Source organism: Bemisia tabaci, chromosome 4, assembly GCF_918797505.1.
Source record: "Bemisia tabaci chromosome 4, PGI_BMITA_v3".
Lineage (NCBI taxonomy): Eukaryota > Metazoa > Arthropoda > Insecta > Hemiptera > Aleyrodidae > Bemisia > Bemisia tabaci.
Window position 1 is genome coordinate 28,063,969 of NC_092796.1, and position 20,943 is coordinate 28,084,911.

A 20,943-nucleotide genomic window follows, 5' to 3' on the forward strand; every position below is an offset into this window, starting at 1 on the left:
GTTACTTTGTTACATTCTTCCTGATGAGCATACTTCATACACATACCAGAATATAGGACTGATGAACAACCGATGATTTCCGCGAAAACTATCTTATTCGTTCCTAAGACAGCTCCTTTCCTTAGAAAATCAGTTTGGGGTGACATTTGGACTACATTTGGCAATGGACCACTAGGCAAAGTACGAATTTCAGCACTCTGATACACGTTTCTTAACTAAAATTTCACGTAGAACACGATGCGCACGACGGAAATTAACGAAATGGATTCCTTACGGAGATATTTAATGATTCTTGATGCGTAAATTTAAACCACCCGCTCATGAAAACTCAATACTCTACGTGATTCACATCGCGCGCTAAACGTTATCATGACAGTATCTGCGATTTAAAAATCTGGCAACGTCAATCTGGACGCTTAGGCTCAGCTATAGCAAATTGCTAATAGTTTGAACAACATATGGTGGGAAATGAACATTGCTCGGTTGAGAAGCTTGCTGAAACCGTTGTAGTGGGCGATTTGACTCTCGTAGAGCTTTGAGTTTCTTGTGAGCGGGCAGTTCAAATTCCTCGTAACCAATGTAAAATAAAAACGTTGATATCTTCGTTAGGAGTTAGTTTCAGTAATATTCGTTGCGCTAATCGTGTTCTACGTGAAATTCTGGTTAAGAAACATGTATCAAATCGCTTAAATTCATACCTTGTCTAGTGGTCCATTAGGAATTACAATCTCTGGCTCAGTTGAGAAACAATGTATGCACCATTAATTACCTGTGCACATGCGTGTTTTTACCGATGAGCCAGAAATTTTACTCTCTCCTTGCGTGCTTTGCGATAAATCGATTGATAAGCCATTTTAATCTGGGGGAAAGATCGATAAACAGGGTGTTCGCAACGAACACCTTAATAATCGATTTTTTACCGTAGGTTCAAATGGGAAAAATCGATGATCGATTTTTCACGCCTCGCCACTGGTCTTTGCCAACCGCGAGTACAATTCAGCAGCATCAATTTTGAAATGGATCCTTGCAAGAGATTACAATGATTTGCCTCTGAAAAAAGCACAAAATACGGGAGAGAATATTCTAAGATTTTGAAAAACTTTAAGGCACGTTCACAAGTACCTTAAATTCACAAAGTTCGCAAAATAATTTCTTTCGTATTCCGTACTTGTTGCGAAGGTAAATTATTTTAATCCCTTACGAGGATCCATTTCAAAGTTAAACAAATTGAACCGATTATTGTCCAAATCACGTGAGCGCCAAAATATTGCAAAAGCGAGAAAAAACATGAAAACCCGAATTATTCACTTTGTTGACAATCTTCGAATTCCAAAAAATGTATAGATATTTTGAAATCAGACATGATTGATTATGACAGAGAAAAAAACAACCCCTCCACCGCCAACATAAACATTGGCACTTCCGTGATTTGGAAAATAATCGGTTCAATTGCACTCGATGTCGGCAAAGACTGTTTTTTTTATGTTGCCCTTGTGAGAGCTACCTTAAACCTCTACTAATGACGATGTGTACCAAACGGGAAAGGAGTCTCCTTACAGGAATGGAGCCGATGAAGGAGCAACTAAGAATACGGCCTGCAGCGAGCCGATTGTTGAAATTGATAGACAAAGCTATAGAAAAAAAGACAAAATAAGTATTGAGGGATCCTATAATTGGTGAAAGCGGATGGTTACAATAGACAAAGGAGGTACGTAATAGACTAACTAACGGCAACCCACGAGGGACCCGATAGTTAGTCCATCCTTTTCTCCCTTAGTCTACAGGAACCACCCATTTCAACCAATAGGATCGCTCCATACTCCCTATATGTCTTCTTTGTCTATCGCTCTGTCGATCAATTTCAATAATCGGCCCGCAGGTCGATTGTTGAATCGTTATCAAATGGCCTTGAGCGGTAAATAGCATTATGAAGATAAGGAATTATCGATCGATGACATTCGATAAGGATTCAAGAATCGAGCGGCTGAAGACATGAATGTATTACTTTGGAAAAATGAATAGAGAAGAATGGGTTCCTACCTTTGGTAATTTTCTGGAGGATAACCTGCTTGTCTTCCTCGGAGCGGGGTTCACCAATCACGACGAAGAGGTAGGCTCCGGACAGGGGCGAAGGGGGTCCGACGGGGGGGTTGGAGGGTAGCTCCTGGGGGTCCTTCCTGGCCGACCCTTGAGCGGAGGAGCCCCCCGCGGCAGGAGCCTCCATGGACCTCGCTTCTGGCCGATTTTAACGATGATCTGCCATATCACACGCAAAACAAAAACCATTAGTCCAAATGCGGAGGGTAAAGTGGACTACATTTTCCAATTAGGAACTACAATTGGACGTATTTCTGTCAAACGGAACTAAGCGCCATAGAGGGAGGAAGGTAGAGGGGGGCTTGGCTTGGCGGCGGAATCGGGCGTCCGGCTTATTTCGTCCTATACTCGCAATGCTTTTCCATGGCGCTTGGGTCCGTTTGACAGGACGCGCTATCCAGGATTCTAAATTCCTCAAAATTAAGGCACTCAAATTGGCGCTTAGTTCCGTTTGATAGAAAGACGTCCAATTTCTGTCCGACACGGAAAAAAAAGAATTGCTGACTCAGCAATTCAATTGCTAAAAACAGTGAGTGCAATGTTTCAACACAGATTTTACAACAGAAAAATGCTACTTTAACCACCCCCGTGGTTAAATCAGTTTAGAATGTGGTTAAAGTAGCATTTTTATGTTGTAAAATCTGCGTTGAAACATTGCAATCACTGTTTTTAGCAATTGAATTGTTGAATCAGCAATTTTTTTTTCCGTGAAGTGACAGTTGACGAGAAGGGTATCATCAAACTCAAAATCGGAGCATGATGACAACGATTGCTGACACCGTTCCCGAGCATACTGCCGCGCTGTCCTAAGGAAAAACGCCGTATAAACCTTCAGGCGTAGCAAAATTTCCTTTTATAAAACACGAATTTCCTGGTAACCTTTATGAATGTTTTTCTTCCATTTTGTCGGATAATGTTGCTTTTAATTTCACCTAAAGTTCCTGAAAATTTAAAGGTAAAAAATGCATAACTTTTCTCGAAAATAGACATTTTATTGAAGGAGATTTGGCAACTCTCGAATGTTCATACGGCGTTTTTCCTTGGTACGGCAGAACTTGGAACTACATAAGACGGGAAACGGCAAAACGCGACGATTGAGGCGCTGCCGCTTAGTAGCGAACGTGCAATGCGTGAAGTATTCATGCAGCCTTGCAGGCACTATAACAGCGCGCACCGTGGAGTGCCTGTACGCGCTATGTATGAAGTATTCATGCAGTCTTGCAGGCGCTAACCTGCGTTTTGCACCGTTCATACGGCGTTCTTCCTTAGCACGGCAGCACAGGGACCGTCCCTATAAACTACGTAACGCACTTTTTCGGTATTTATGAACGCTTTGCCAAAAGCCGCGCAATGAGCTATGTATTCGCATTGCCAGAAACTATCCTTCAAAAAATGTAATGAATGATGTCATCCACTGTGGTATAGTGAAAACCATGGCGTCCTTCATCTTCAAGTTTTCCAAAGATCCACGCCGCGTTTTCAGTTTTGGAGTCCTTAATTAAAGTGGCAGCTCTGTCAATGTATTTGCTCCCTATCTTTGCACGGAAAGTTCGTCTTGATGTAGAGGTGGACTCTCAGGATAGCGTGGGATATCCCCTCCATTTTGGCCTCAACTTGAGAGCTTTATTGAGTTTGGGAGTTGATTTCAGGGAAATCCAGTGGCACCATTGTGTTTCTCCCAAACTTTTACATAAGAGTCAATAGGTAATCAAATCGCATCTCCTTTTCGCGTTACGTGGACAACTGACCCGTTGAAAAATAGATGAATGTACTCGTACCAGAACTATTTATGGGGTAGACGACGCAGCGTTTGCGATAAATCGTTGCTCCTCTAACGTGAGGGCGTAATTCTATCTCCGCCTGAGCCACGGAAAGCACTGAGTTATACGGAGAACAGGGCTCATCTGGGAATCGAGTTAGGTCCTTATAAAAAAAGAAGCGACAAAATCAGCAAGTATCTCCCTGTTACTTCCTCTTCGTGATAAATACCTCCCATTTGTCGTCATGGCATGTACTGCAGGAGGCAGTATACCTATCCACCAAGTCGTAACTTCCTCCCTCTTGACTCACCACCCTCAATACCTTGCTGCCCCCCCCCCCCCCCCAGGTGAATGTGAAACCCGACGAATTGTTAACATTACGTCATAGAGTACATCTCTGGTATTTGAATTTTACGCCAATCGTCCTACGGTTCATTTTGTCGTTAATGATTGAGTTTACCGTTATTGCACTATCACGGTTCGGTGCATTCAATAGAGTCCCTTTATACCCAGAGTTAAGACAACTCACTTTAGGTTGGGCTGGAAGTGGCCTAAAAAAAAATCCAATTCTGATTGGTTCTCGCTCATGGAGGCCGAAACGAGTGCACCAAGATGGCGGTACCTCGAATGTGAACAGGAATAATGAAAATATTACCTAATTGTGGTTTATCAAGAGTAAGTTGTTATTGCCATCGGTCCAAAATGAAAATAGATGAAGAAATTATTCACAAACCAATCTCATTCTCTTTCTAATTGATCAATTTGTTGATGTTGTTGTTTTTGTGTGACAGACATCGCAGGATTCCTGATCCTTATCCCTCAATATCGTTCGTTAGGGTGCACTCGTTTCGGCCTCCATGGCCAGCCAAGGCCGGCTGCCAGTCAGCTGATAATCGAGTTGTCTTAACTCTGGGTATAAAGGGACTCTAGCATTCAATAGGTAATGAAGAACAACATGATGCGCTGGCCACAAGTTTCCATGGCATGAACGAGTTTGCTCAGTATATCCTTACATTTAGTGAGAATTAGGCAAGTATAGCCTGTAAGTACACAAAATTCGTCTTCCTCGTGAATGAACGTAAATACGTTTAAACGTTAAACGCGCTGCCAATAGAAGCCATCTTCTTCTTTGTCTATAAATTCCAAAAATCAACGAGCAGGGATGGCAACCCTTTGTGTTCCATCTCCGTCCCCATCATCGCGAAAGTGTTAAATGTCTGCTGAATATACGGAATGCTTCCGGGGGATGCTTCTATGCCCATCGCTATAAGTATGCCATTAATTCCAATAATTAACCGGCAGAGGTGGCAACCCTCTGTGCTCCATCTCCGTCCCTGCTGTCGTCGTTAAATGTTAGCTAACTGCGCTGCCGTGCTAAGGAAGAACACCGTATGGGCCTTTAGGCGTTTTCAAATTTCCTGGTAAACTTATGTATATTTTTCTGAAAATTTTGTCCGTAATTTCACCTGGAACTCCAGGAGATTTTGAAGACAAATATTCATAACTTTCCTCAAAAATAAACATTTCATCGGTGGAAATTCGGCAACTCTCGAATGTTCATGTCACGGCAGAACACGGAATCCTTTTGGAGGATGCTTCTACGTCTATCCCTATGTCTACTAATTCCAATAATCAGCCGGGAGAGGTGGCAACCCTTCGTGTTCCATCTCCGTCCCTGTCATCGCGAACGCGTTAAACGTTTGCTGAATACACGGAATGCTTTCAGGGAATGCTTCTACGTCTATCGCTATGTCTATTAATTCCAATAATCAGCCGGGAGAGGTGGCAACCCTTCGTGTTCCATGTCCGTCCCTGTTGCCGCAATCACATGCTGAATTCAGTAGCTGAATGTGGAAGTCAACAGTCATCGCCCAACGGCTGAAATTTCGCAAATTCGAGTTTTTTTCAACCAGATGTGTATCAAATCTATTCGAATAGTCCAGACAAATCCAATATTAGTCCGACGGCTGCTGAGAATTGTTGCTGATGCTGAATTTTGCGCGTGCCGATGATTTCCACACACAAGCAACATACAGCTCCCACATTTAGCTTGTGATTGCGGCATGTCATCGCGAACGCGTTAAATGTTTGCTGAATACACGGAATGCTCTCGGGGAATGCTTCTACGTCTATCGCTACGTCTATTAACTCCAATAATCAGGCGGCAGAGGTGGCAACCCTCCGTGTTCCATCTCCGTCCCTGTCAGGGCGAACACGTTAAATGTTTGCTAAACACACTTGCACGTCGGGGATGCTCCGGCCAGCTCGGACACACGTCAACGAGCAGACAAACAGACGAGGGCGTGGGCGTTGTTCGGGGGTTGGGAACGGGCGCCTGGGGGTGGGGGTCGGGGCGGGGGGCAGGGAGCCCGACTCGTCGGGTCTGCGTCCCGGTTTCCCTGGCTGCATCGCGTCGCAGCGAGTCGTGCCCAGCCGCGGCCGCGCCGGTTGCCAGGAGAACCCGGGAAAATCGATAGCGGGAACCAAGACACCGACTCAGCTGACGCGGCGACCCGGCCCGACGCGACGCCATGCGGAGCGGCGAAACGCCGCCGCCGCCGACGACCGGACCTGCACCCCCGTCGACCCCCCCTCCCCCCGCCTCCGGGAGCCGAGGCCCCCGTTCTGCGGGGCTCCTGCGTTTACCTGGATTAAGTGATATGAGGGATCAGGCCGTTAGAATCTCCCCGGTGCCCTACATAAAATCTCGAGCTTTGGGGAGCCTCCGCTAGGCTCCATTGTGCCCATGGTTGGTTGGTTGGTTGGTAGAAGCGTTTATTTGGTGCTTTTAACAATTCGGCGCTCTTCTGACGTAAGGGCGTATCTTAATTTTCAAATGAGCCCCATGAAGCATGGATGTATATGTGAAACAAGGCTCACGTGGGAATTGAGATACGCCCTTACGTCAGAGGGGTGACGAATTGAGCCATTAGCACCTTAGAGGAGAGATCGAAATGGTGTAGTACAGAATTAAAAATTTAAAAAGCAGGGGTATCAAAAGGTAGTACAAAATTAAGAGTTAGGACAAAGAAAGAATACATTAAATTTGGAGATAATGCCCAGAGCAGAGAACAATGGGTCGGTTGCGCTGGTCAGAGAATCGTGTGTGTTGGTGATTCTTGTAGGCTGGCTAAAAATATTAAGATCCGTCCGAACAGCAACTTTCTACGCTCAATCTTAACCGAGATATCGCGCTTTGTTGAACGATAGAGAATTTGCTGGTGTCTGAAATTTGATGATTCGTGTTTAAGTGAAAACTACTGGATGAACTGAACACGAGGAAACCCTTGGTTCATGAATTGTACAATTATTGGAGGAGATATGACAAAATTATCTAATCTGCTAAAATACGTGTATTATTTAAATGAGAAATGCCGCCAGATGATGTCACTAGGCGGTGCATTTTCTCACTTTTAAACCTATTTCTATACAGTTTCCCATATCAGAAAAAAATTATGAAAAATACTGTGAAATCGACTCTTTAAGCACTTTCAGATGAAGCAATAAAATATTTTCAAGCAAATTCTCCATTCGGTTTATGGCGTCATCCAACGGGTAGTGATACCCTTGGTTTCTTCCACGCTTTTCTCGTGTTGAGTAACCAGTGAAATTGCGTGGCTCCCTGATGATTGAAAGCGAGATGGAAGAAACCAAGGGTGTCACTACCGCGGCGGATGACGTCATAGACCGACTCTTTCAAAGCGCGATACCTTGGTTAATATTAAACGAAGGAAGTTTCTATTTGGACGGATTTTTTGCTAATCTACAAGAATCAAGCATCAAAACATGACTCTGATATGACCCATTGAGGGATTTTTAGGACAAGGTGAATATGGGTGGTTTCTAAAAAAAATTGAGATATTAGTCATTTCGACTGAAATAAATCTTGATAAATACTCTGCGGAAAATTCGCAGATATATTAGCCAATTTTTAAGCATCAAGTGTGAGTTTTTCCCCGGCACGAGGCTCCATATATGATTTTGAAACTTTAAACACGTATTTTTCAAAATAGGAGGAACTGTTCAATGCACTTATGCACTTTGCCCTCCAAGCCCCTCAATTGAACATCTTTTAGGGACAAGTGGCGATAAGTTTCTCTGGGGGATAATCGACTTGATCCGCTTAAATACACAGTGAGATACAACTTATTGTTAGTCCAGGAAAAGGCTGCCGAAACATGAAATTAAATAAAAACCCGCAACGTTTCGAAGTATTTCGCTAGGATCAAAAAACGATTGAACATTTTTGGGAGCCTTAGGTGACAGGTTTTCTCGAATAATTATCAACTCGATCAACGCACAAACACGATGCAATACATCTTTATCCGGGGGAAACGCTGCAAAACCAAGAAATAAACGAGAATCCGGGACATTTCGAAGTTTTTCACTAGGAACCTAGTTTTCAACCGGAAAAACACAAATATAAGCGAGAAAAAGAGATCTTAATCTCGCGATAACAGCGACGATTTAGTTATCGCAATTTTTTCCTCTCTTTTTAATCGGTTGGATTCAATGAGGTTGCGAGACACTTCGACTTTCTCTAACTTTTCCCTGAATTTTGGAATATTCGGTGCAATCATATATTCCACATTCCTTACTTAGCGAGTTTGGGCTTTGTGGATAAAGGATGAGATCGGACCGTATCGCAGCGTTTTCCATGTAAAGCTTAGGGAGGCACTGCTTCACGGACATGTGAGGGTGACTTTGTAATTTGTGCTTCAAGTATGCATTCATCAACCACAGGGACTAGAGTGGAGAAACATAGGGAACGTTAAAATCGTATTGAGTGAAAGGTTGTATAATTTTCTGCCGGGCGAAATCTGTGAAAAATTCAGCACGAGCATACGCATTGATAACGATTGCCGCACGAAGAATGTCTTGTGGCCTACTTCAAAATTGAAGGCGAAACTACAATGCGCGTAGCCTCCACACCCTATTCATGTCGTTTATCTCCATTTTCAGTTAGAAGACGTTACTAATTGAACGTATTTCTCCTAAACGGAACTATGTGCATAAAGACATGAGCCCTGAGACCCATAAGGATATATGATTAACAGGACTCACCTCATAATGCACAAAGTTCCGGGTGACAGAAATACGTCCAATTGTGAAACCAGAACCATGCAAAAGTTTTAACAGGATGAGAAAATTCCGAGGTAGACGTAAAAAATTCCATCAAAGCTTGTAACGATTGAGTAAAATTAATTCTCTGACCACTGCAGGAGAAAAGCATCGTTACTCTAACAATGTTCATAGTGGATTCCTGCTCTGGTTGTAACTTCAAAGTTACTTTGAAACAAAAAGGACGATGCTTTGGTCCTGCTAACCATCAATATTACGTAATTACCGATACCAAAATAATTGCTAAAGCCTGCGTCACACTATCAAAATACCCCATCAAAATGTCAAAGTCAAGTGCTGTGATAGGTACAAGTCATCGAATAAGCAAATCACAACGCCTTGATATTTTGATAGAGTATTTTGAAAGTGTGACACAGGCTTGACACAAATCGTCGTTTCCCACACGAAGGAACGTAACTTCATTCCAAGGTTGCAAAATTGACTCAAATAATTCGAATATCTACAAGACCGTGGCTGCGCAATTTTTGTTCAAAATTTTTCTGATGTTTGCAAAAGACCAAGGAAAACCCCCGTGCAATTATCAGGGAGAACCGCTCGGAATTTTCCTCGTAAAAATGCAATATGCGAGGAGGAATTTAGCAACATCTAAAAGTAGTTACCTTCTTTCGTCAGTCTGGCGACGAAATGTAATATTGTAACGGCTAGAAAAGTAGGTAGGGCCTGAAATTCATTTACAGGGTCGTCACAGAATTTAGGAAATGAAATTCCTTGACACTTCCCTGATTTCCCTGTCAAATTTTGGTGCAATTCCCTGACAATTTAAGATATGATAGGTGGTTAAGAAAGCATAATTGAAAATAGTTTTCAGGCAAAAGTTGTTAGAAACCTCAAACCCATTCTAGAGAGCAAATAAAGGTGATTTAACAAATTTTCCCTGACATTTCTCGGTTTTCCCTGACTTTTTAAAATTCCCTGACATTTCCCGGTTTTCCCGGCATTATGAGCATTGTAGAATCAACGAATATATTTAGCCGTCGTCTTCCAAAACTTCAACTTTCCCTCACTTAAGAACGTGTCACCGAGCAGGTTGAATGATGAGGATTCCGACGGTTTGCTTTGGGTAGAAAACCATTAGAATGTTCGAGAATATAGCTGCCTAAAAATTTTAACTTGAGCGTTTAAAAAAGGGTTGTAGAGTTTCATCTACCCTAAATCCAGAAAAATAGACGTAGAGGTTGTCGACTCGATGCCTAAGTGCGTACCTCGAATGTGCACAGAGTTTCTTCAGGTGATTTTGGAACTCGAAAACCAACCCCAAATTAAATGTGAATAAGTAACTGAAAATGAAATTTTAAAGGGAAAAGGCCGTGAGGAACTGCAAAGAGATATCCGTCTCCTCGTTGAGATCCGTAAGGAGAAAAATGCGGTCAACAAGACACACGTGGATTGTAAATTATCTCATTGTATATGCCAGACGCTGTCCATAAAAACGCCGATAGAAAAACCAGCATCACTTGTAGATTCCATGCTCCGCAACCCAAGTTAATTACTGTGGATTCGACGATCTCACACGCGAAGCTAATTTGTTCAAATTCCCCTGAACGGTTTTGTTTTCCTTCTATAGGATCCAATATGCAACGAAAGTACTCGAAGTTGAGCGTGAAAGAAAATCTAAAAAGATTGAAAGTATTTTCCAGGAATGCTTTGAGCATTATTTGCAAACGAAGAAAAATCCGGACACTTGGATGAACTAATTACAAGACGCTACCACCACGAAATGCAGGACTCGGAATCGGACAGGGGGTCGCTAAAAAGGTAGGCGAAAATTTGGAAGGTCGCACCAAGTGCACAGTCCTCAGGAAAGATTCAGAAAATGTTGGACGGAGTTTAAGCAACTTGAGGACGATTTGATCACGACAAGGATGCAGATGCAAAATGTTAGGGAGTTTGGTAATCTTAACGAAAGTAGATATCAACGAAGAAGCTACCGGACCACGTACTTCGCTTTACGACGTTGCAGACATCTTGCCATACTTTATTTTCAACATTGATAACTACTCAACGCTAGTCCTTCAAAACTTACGAGATTTTTCTTCTTTGTCCGAAGAAAATTCTGAGAAAACTACAAGGAATGACATTGATTCGTTCTCCTTTAAAAGAATAAAATGGAAGCGGAAATTTTTGAACACCGCAAACGAGACACGTGATCTGATAGTTTCACTGTCGATATAGAAAAAAGAGAATCCCTAAATATGACAGTTGAAAAAGATGGATAACTTAAATAAAATTGAAAAAGAGGAAAAGGAAAGAAGGAAAAACCAGATGAAAATCTTTCGCGAAAAGGACACGCATCAGATTTTCCTACGGTGATACATTCGAAAAACCTTCAGTTAATGCTGTATTAAGTCTGATCCGTGCGATTGTGAAAGACCTCGCGCAAACATTGATTTATTTTTTTATTTTTATTTCTTTAAATTAATGTGGAGAGAGTGAATGAAATAAAATCGTCACATGCTTTCAAAATATAGGCCGATATTCATTTTAAACTTTTAGCAACTTAAAATTTTGCTACGTAAATATTGAAATAGATTGCATCATCCTTCGCCTGATTACCAAACGTGAGAGCATCCCTTCGGTCTGAGCATACTGATAAGAAGGATTAGGTTAAACTAAAAAGAAAACGAAATGAAAACTGCAAATATGTTCATGGAAGCGGAGCAGAAGGATCATAAATTTCCTTCCGATCTCGCGATATGCGGGGCTGAATTCGACGATAAATTCAGCTTAAAACCGCCCTTGATTACATAGCAATCCTGCCGTGCTAAGGAAGAACGCCGTATAAGCCTTCAGGCGTTGCCAAAATTTCCTTGAAAAACACGAATTTCTTGGTCAACTTGTAAATATTTTTCTTCCAGATAACTTTGCTCGCAACTGCACCGAAGAGTCCCTAAAATTTCAAGGGAAAATATTCGTAAGTTTCCTCGGAAATGAACATTTTATCGAAGGAAATTTGGCAACTCTCGAATGTTCATACGGCGTTCTTCCTTAGCACGGCAGAATCGTACCTCGGGACTATTTTCGTGCCTTTTTGGGTCAAAACAAATTTCCTTCAAATCCTTCACGAGTAACTTCCAAAGACGCGGCAACTTGCTCAATTTTTTCTCTTTTTCCAAAAAAAAGTCAGCTTAAAATAATTGTTGGAAGAGCCTTCATCCAAATATACAAAGAACTTTCCTAAATTGTGACGTCCGGCCTGTGCCTTTCCGCAAACATCTGACCTACAGAGTGACAAGCATTCCTGCATTTCAAAATTCCCTGACTTTTCAGGTAGGTATTCTGCACTTAAAGTTCCGTGACTATTCAATATTTTTTTCCTTTAATCTCACACGAAAATTCTCTCCACGAAATATTTCAAGCGCGAGGTCTCGTGAAATCGAAAAAATGCAAGGATTCGCGGCAATATTCACTGACCTCAGAGTAGGGAAAAAGTGATTAACTTTCCCAGATTTTCCCTGATTTTTTAAGAATTGTTCACTCTGTAACTTCGTGAAACTGGACCTTCCCAAGGCACGTCCTGGGTAACTTATGTTGTTTTTTATTTTTTTTGATTTTTTTTTTTTACTTATAAGGAAAAACAAAAAAAACACACGTTGCAGCTAATACAGCCATAGCTTGACTTGGACAGAAGCGTGCGCTACTTTAAGAAATTCCGTTTCCAGCTCGGCAACTCTTAAGCTGCGCGCGAAGCTGATCACTTGAGCTTTTTTCTGGGCGCCCGTTTCAATATGCTGCAGCGAGCTTCGGTGCAGCTGAATCGAATGCCCTCTGGATGTTGCACATAGCTTCTCACGAGCCAAGTGAATACTAAACTTACAGCTATTGGGGAAGATAAGATCGGGAAAATTCAATTCGCGAATAAATCCGTATTTGACGAAGGGCTGAAGGCGCACGGTTTAGTAAACCCTAATCTAGAATCAACAGAAACTTTACACTCAAAATCTATGGCAGGAAAATTAATAGATGTCAACATAGATATCTAGGTTACCGAGGCAAAATGAGCCGAAATGTATTATATGCTGGGATTACCCTGGTTTTCAAAAAGTATGAAGGTAAAGGACCTGCAGCGCAAACACTATGCTGAGGATAAGCTGCAGGTTTCAATACATAGAGAAGGTTTTGAGAATATTCTTGGATTTTGCCGAGGATATTTTGGGGGTATACTATGAGAATAAGTTCTCTCCTCAAAATATTATTCTCTTGATGACCACTTATGTTCAGAAATTCCTCAAAATCCTCTACATAGATTGAAATTTCACGATAATACTCCCCGAGTCGGCCTCCCGTGGTGCGGTCGTTATTGCGCTGGCCTGATGATCAAGAGGTCCAGGGTTGATTCCTAGTTAGGAGACTCGAATTTGAAGGTTTTAAGTGTAGGGTTACTTGGGGCCGCGGCCGGTTGTTGAGAACGGACTGAAAGGAATTGGGGTCCATTTGCAGGGTTGGCCTCTATAGGAGTTATTCGACACCATAATATATTTAAAAAAAAAAAAAAAATTAAAGAAAAGAGGAAGAAGGAGAAAAAGTAAAAGAAGAAGAAGAAGAAGGAGAAAAAGTAAAAGAAAAAGAAGAAGAAGAAGAAAACAAGAAAAAGAAGAGAAGGGGGCAGAGAAGAAAGATAAAGGAAAAGGAGAGATGAAAAATAAGGAGAAGAGAGAAGAAGAAAGGATGAAAAGAAAAATAAAAAGAGAAAGAATGGGTGGAGGAGAGAAGAGAAGGAAAAGAAGATAATGGGAGAAGAAAAGGAGGATGATGGGAGAAGAAAAAGAGGATGCTGAGAAAAGGAAAAGAAAATGAAAAGAAAAAAAAAGAAAAGAAAAAGAGGATGAAAAGAGAACGAAGGAGTAGAGAAAAAGGAGAGAGGAAGAAGACAAATAATGTATGTCCTTCGGATACACACTAAGAAGTGAGGAAAACAAGAGGGGGAAAATATAGAAAAAGTGGTGGGGAAGAAGAGAAAGAAATGGGTACTTGGACAATTTTCCGGATCGTTTTGGAAAATTACTCTCGGGATATTCTCAACATATTAGCTATCTACTTGCACAAGCGGACGAATGAGGGTCCACGCAAAAATCCGAAAGAGCCGACAGATCCTGAAACGAGGAGAATGCGGTGCTGGATGAAGCTTCACGGGGGCGGGTCGAAAGCGAAAATCTGAGAGCTTACCGGGAGAACTGTTTTTGAGAATCCAAGGGATGAAAAGTTGATCCAAAGGATAAAAACTAGCAACTCGAGAGGATGCGACACTGTCGAGGAGGCGACGCGGCACTCGATTGACGCTTCCTCGCGTGACGCCGCGCCACCGCGCCGGTTCCTCGCAACCCTCCCTCGCCTCGCCCCGCCCCCCACCCCCCTCACCCCCGCGCCGCGAGTCAGCTGACCGGAAACCGTGCGCTATGTGCGCGGCTCAAGACGGAAACTTATCAGAGCACGCATGGTCCTCCGCCTTCTACAGCTTTCGGCCCTCGTTGCCGATTCTCCCAGTGACGCACAGTGGATCGATTCGATAGGAGAGGTCGGACAAAATTTGGAAACTTTAAAAGCTTTCAACTCCGATTACACAAAAATTTGAGGTTCTAAAAGTGGTTTCATCGGTTTCCTCGTAAAAATTTCCTCTCGAAGCACCCCTTGAAATTTAAAATTTGATGAAATAAACATCAAAATTTTCAGTTTCAGTAAAGAATTCCATGTCGACCTCTCTGATAAACTCGATCCACTGTATGGCGCTTCTGGCAAAGTGGCAGCACCCAAGTGACATTTTTCAACGAAAAAATCGCGATATTTTGAAATTAGGTGTGATATTTTTACGATATTTTGAAATTAGGTGTGATATTTTTCCGATATTTTGGCGGTCAAATTGCTAGGATCATCGGCAGCTGAGCGATTATATCAATCTTGAAGCAATCTCTGTAAAATTACATGCACTAAAATCGAAACTTCATCTCAATTTACCACGATTTTTTTGTCATTCGATGTCATTCGCTCGCTGAATCCGTAAATCGATCGGAGGGTATGCCTTAGATCGACGTGAATCAATCGACAGCCGTGAATTGATCGGCATATCCGTGAATCAGTCGAATTTCGTCGATCGAATCGGTTTAGATCGGGTCGCTGTCGATATCCTTCCGTTTTTATTTTTCGATCAAATAGACACAGCTTTTTGGAAGAATTGTCAATCGCATCGGAGTTTGTCAAGACGCTGTCGATTATTCCACGTTTTTGTTTTCCGATCGATTCATGTCGATCGAATTGGACACCGCCATCTTAATCAGTTGTCCATCGAATCGGTATCGAAGGAGTCGCTGCTGATTGGTTAACATTTTCTTTCTTCGATCGAATCAACACCGCTTTTAGTTGTTGATCGAATCGCCATCGATCGGTTTCCGTCATTACTTCTAGATCGAATCCATACCGTCCGACACAACTGCGGGCTGATTATTGAAATTGATAGACAAAGCAATAGACAAAATAGTGTATTTCCTTCGGAAAGACAAAAAGGATTTGAAGGGATCCTATTGGTAGAAGCGGGTGGATACAATGGACAAAGGAGGTAGGTAATAGACTAACTAACGGCAACCCACGAGAGACCCGACAGTTAGTCTATCATTTTCCCCCTTAGTATATGAGAACCACCCATTTCAACCAATAGGATTGCTTTATACCCCCTATGTCTTCTTTGTCTATAGCTCTGTCGATCAATTTCAATAATCGGCCCGCTGGATCCTTTTCAAAAATCCGAGACCCCTGCGGATACTTATACGAGATATTCGCGTTATTATAGTTTCACGGCCGATTAGCTGTTCTAACACACCTACGCTGCCGTGCTAAGGAAAAACGCCGTATGAACCTTCAAGCGTTGCCAAATTTCCCCCAGCAAATCATTAATTTTAAGGAAAATTTTTGAATCTTTGTCTACCAATTTTACAAATAATTTTGTTCGTAACATTTGATCTAAAACGTCTGAACATCTTAAGAAAAAATATTCACAACTTTCCTAAAAAATGAACATTGTATTGAAGGAAATGTAGCAACGCCTGAAGATTCATACGACGTTTTTCCTTAGCACGGCAGTACGGGTCGATGGTCGAATCGTTTATGGAATGATCCTTATCTATAAATCCCGATCTTAACAATGCTTTTTATCGATCATGGTCGTTCGACATCGAGTCAGGAATCATCAACCGCAGCCGCATCATAGAGAAAACCATCAACTGCATGCAAACTCAATCGAACGCTAATGTTCTACAGCTTGCTGAAAGAATTAATTGACGAGTTCACAGCTCTGCTAAATCCAAATGTGGAGCGATTTGAATGTAAAGGCAAATTTCATGGAAAAATCATACCAATACTGCCGTGCTAAGGGAAAACGCTGTATGGTCCTTCAGGCGTTGCCACATTTCCTTCAATAAAAACCGAATTTCCTGAGAAAATTTTGAAAATTTTTCGTCGAATTTTCCAGAAAATATTGTTCACACTTTAATTTAAAATATCTGAAAATTTTAACATAAAATATGCGAAACTTTCCTCAAAAATACATGTTTTATTCGGAGAAATGTGGCAACTCTAAAATGTTCATACGGCGTTTTTCCTTAGCACGGCAGAACTTGGAACTACATAAGACGGGAAATGCGGAAACGCGACGATTGAGGCTCTGCCGCTTAGTAGCGTACGTGCAATGCGAGAAGTATTCATGCAGCCTAGCAGGCACTATAACAGCGCGCACCGTGGAGTGTCTGTACGCGCTATGCGTGAAGTATTCATGCAGTCTTGCAGGCGCTAACCTGCGTTGCAAATTTGGCGACTCTCGAATGTTCATGCGGCGTTTTTCCTTAGCACGGCAGAATAGGTCCATCGTCGTTTATTGATTCCCATAAAACACAGAGCGGATAATGTACACGTTTTTCGAGAAGATAACTATTCGTGCTCTGCTGTATGTTTATTGCCTATCTGAAGAAACTGAAGGCGAACTCCAAGGAAACAACATCTAATAATTGCTCACACATGACCTATTGGTACCAGCTCGGTATGTAGCAAGATAGAGCATTCTTTTCAAACAGGTTATCAAGCTTATATATGGTTTCATTGCCTATCCAATGCAATCTAAGGGGAAACACAAGAGGAGGGAATCCATCAATCAGTTTGTTGGAACCGCTGTTACAAAACCTTGCCCCTCTTCTTTCCATCGCGTCATCGTACCGGGCGCATAAGGATAAGAAACAATATTATGAGTGGACCTACCTCGTTCACACCTCTCTCTTGCAACATTTGGACAATTTTTGACGAAGTACGAAACTTTCTCACGACGAGATCTTCCTGTAACAAAAGAGCGTAAATATATTAGTTCTTCAAAAGAACTTCAAGAAGAAATCTACTAAACAAATCACGAAGCGTCAATTTCTTCCATCAAATTCTGAGGCGATCGATCATCGTAAATCTCTCTCGCACTGGTAACTATTTCAGCTCTCCAATAAGATTGTTGCCTATCCTGCATAATTGAAGGCGAAATCAAGGATGGATATATCTACCAGAAGGAAGGTACCTTTTTTTAGATGATGGAACTGCAGGTCTCGTCCTTCGTCTTATTTCCACGGAACCGTGCTTATTTCTTGCTTCTTTCAATCAACACACTGGTTAAATTAATTTTATTTCTAACTCTCAGCCATCTGTCATCATTTTGATCGGAAATTGACGGAAATGTGAGCGTGTATCCAGGCCTTAATACACAAACATTTTCTGGGATAGCACCCGCTCTAGGCGTACCATCAATCTGACAGAGAGATCCCGGTCTCCATACCGCCGTGCTGAGGAAAAACGCCGTATGAACCTTCAGGCGTTGCCAAATTTCCTTTCATGAAACTCGAATTTTCTGGTAAACTTAAGGGTATTTTCCTCCCAATTTTTCAGATAATTTTGTTCGCAATGCCACCTAAACATTCTGAAAATTTCAAGGAAAAATATTCATATTTGTCCTCAAAGATGAACATTTTATCGAAGTAAATTTGGCAACTCTCGAATGTTCATACGGCGTTTTTCCTTAGCACGGCAGCATTCCTCCAATTCAAAGATAATGTGATACCACCATCATAACTCCCACGGGCCCGCATTTGCCTATCTAAACTCTAAATCGAGGGCAAAATATTGTCTCGGCCCTCTAAACGCGGATTGCGATCTCCATGAGTCCCATTATGCAAAACAATCAGAGTATCTCTCACCGTTCCTAATTGCTGATAAAACTAGAGGCTTTGATTTTGCAACAAGGCATGCATTGTGCTAAGAACGGCATTTGCTAACACGTACCAAATTAGAGCAGTCAGAGTAGACATTGTGAATTTTTTAGAAACTTTAGATGAGGGAAATCTCGTTGAGACCGAATATAGATTCTGCTTTAAATAAACAACCCAACACGAAATATTGCAGCAATATTTTCGCAATATTGCCGGTGTTTACGGCGACAATATTACGTATTAGGTTATAATATTAGGTAGGTATAAAAAAAATCGGATTCAGAAAAAAAATTAAAAACGAGAAAAGGCGACAAAGTCTCTCATTTCCTGAGAGTTTAAGTACAGTAATTTCTAATTTGTTCGTCTTCCGGTGATACAAGAGACAGCGCCTTTCATTAGTATAGTTGAGAGAGAAATCAAAGACGCAATTTGGCTTGAAGCGGCGCGGCGCAGAGAGCAGTGATGACGAGGACTTGAAATGAAAAGGAGAAGCCGTCGGCGCGCCGGTCAGCATGAACCACATATTAGCGCCTACAAGACTCCATGAATACTTCACGCATTACGTCATACGTAGTGCGGTCAGCAGCGGTCGGTGCGAAACGCATAGCGCCTACAAGACTGTGCGGATACTTCACGCATTGCGCCAAACACAGTTCGGTTGGCACGGTGGCGGAAATTAAAATTATTAAACCACATTCATGTTTATTCTTTCATGATTTTTTCGTTCATTTCTTATAAATGCAAGACCTTGTCCACACACAGATAGATTTACGGAACTTAACTTTCGCGCAAAGTTCCGTGAACTTTTGCTAGTGTTGACAGGGCTTTCATAGAAAATGTGCCCAACACGAATAAACGCGTCTCATGCACCCCTCCTCCGGCACGTTCACTCGATAGTTTGTATCAATGTTCCAAAACGAATGAGAAGGGGGCGGCCGGCGGCCCGTGGACGGCAAGTAGATGAATTCGGGCCTGATTTGTACAGGTTTTTTCAAGAATTCTTGAAGTAGCTTTTCAAAGGTCATTGCTACTAGGCAGAACATGAATATGTTCTGCCTAGTAACAACAGTTGCTGGAGAATAAGTCAAACTAACATTTGGTTAATATGATATGTATATGTATGTCTCTTGTCTCTGATTAACCTGTGTAACACCAGTACCTACGTAGAGAATGAACCACTGAATAATAAATGTCGTGTGAGCTCAGTAAACTTGTGTTGTTCACAACTAGAGTGCGCTGGTGAACCAGGGAAATAAAGACATCACTTGTCTTTACATTTCGGGGAAACATGTAACAATATTGTCAGAACAATATTTTGACAATATTGCTGTCAACGTTGCAGGAATTATTGCCAAAATGTTTTTGAAATATTGTTGACAACATGTTTGGGTAAATCATTCACATATTGCCATATTGTGGCAATGTCGGGAGAATATTGCAGGAGTATTGTCAGAAATTAAACGACAACGTTGCCACAATAGTTTCCAGACATTATCGTGCTGGCCGGGTGTTGAGTGAAAAGTACGAAATTTGCGCCAATTCCAGGTGAGGTTTTTCCCAAAACTTCATTGAACAATATTATCCCACGCAAAACAAGTTCAAATTTGCGAATTTTTAGCTCCCATTTAAACACGACGTACCTCCGATCAATCCAAGATGGCTTCCAAAAATATGCAGGGGTGCACTATCGACCGCGTAGCTCCCCTGTCGCGATTTATAATCTGTGCAGCCCTGCATTGATAACAGCTGCACGGATAATAAATCGCGATAGAGAGTTGCGCGATCGATAGCGCACGTGCGAGTACCCTAAGTGGGACGGATCTTTTCGGACTTAATTTTGGCTCTCTCGGTGGTACGCGTTCGAATAGGTGCTTAAAATACGCAACTTGGGTTTGTTTCGCATAGGGGTCAATATTCTACGAAAAAAATCGGGAAAATTTCGGTGAAGTGTGTGCATTTGCTACTTTTCGAAAATAGTGCAAGAATTGAACATTACTGAACAAGCTCATTCCAACCATAGTTTTTTCTCAGTTGAACGCATCTAAATCAAAAGGAACAATATCCATTCTGACATGAATCTTGAAGTCCATAGTAGCAAGAAAGGGCTCATATGACAATGGATGTAGTTTATTTCGATTTAAATGCGTCCAACTGAGAAAAAAATATGAATGGAATGAGCTTGTTCAGTAATATTCAATTCTTGCATTATTTTTGAGCCGTAGTAGATGTACACAGTTAACAGATATTTTCCCAATTTTTTTTTTTTTGACAATATTGGCCGCTTTTAATGAAAATTAACTTTCTCCATTCTGACATGGGCTAAGAGATCCGTACTGCCGTGCTCAGGAAAAAAACGCCTTATTAGCCATCAAACGTTGCCAAATTTCGTTGGACAAATCAAGGATTTTGGGGCGAATTAATACACATTTTTCTCTCAATTTTTTTAAAGAATTTTGTTCGTAATTTGATCAAAAGTGTCTGAAAACTTCAAGGAAAAATACTCATGACTTTCCTCAAAAATGAATATTTTCGGGGAGGCAGCATGAGAGTAAGTGCAAAACAGGACTCATTTCAAAACGGTTACAGCCCCTTTTGATTTAAATTCGCCCAGTTAAAAGACAACGAACCTTCTCTCGGTCCGATATACTCCCATCTAACCATGTCACCTGACGCAAGGAACACATAGAGAGAGAAAAGGAGGTGTTTGCATCTCAGGCATCTTG

The 20,943-nt window shown here is 41.7% G+C and overlaps 1 protein-coding gene across 2 annotated transcripts in view; it reads right to left on the bottom strand.

The window, feature by feature from the left end:
• LOC109035786 (uncharacterized) overlaps positions 1-17,312 on the bottom strand; it is a 130,631-nt gene extending 113,319 nt beyond the window's left edge. The window contains exons 1-2 of one of the 2 annotated variants that reach the window (XM_019049566.2): positions 17,235-17,312; positions 2,041-2,256 (exon numbers count right to left, since the gene is read on the bottom strand). In XM_019049566.2, the coding sequence (XP_018905111.2) occupies positions 2,041-2,224 (184 nt within the window). In that variant the 5' untranslated portion in view covers positions 2,225-2,256; positions 17,235-17,312. Of the gene's footprint in view, positions 1-2,040; positions 2,257-14,162; positions 14,300-17,234 lie in introns of those variants that run through there. The other variant, XM_019049557.2, reaches the window with a different exon arrangement.
• Between the last annotated feature and the right edge of the window lie 3,631 nt (positions 17,313-20,943).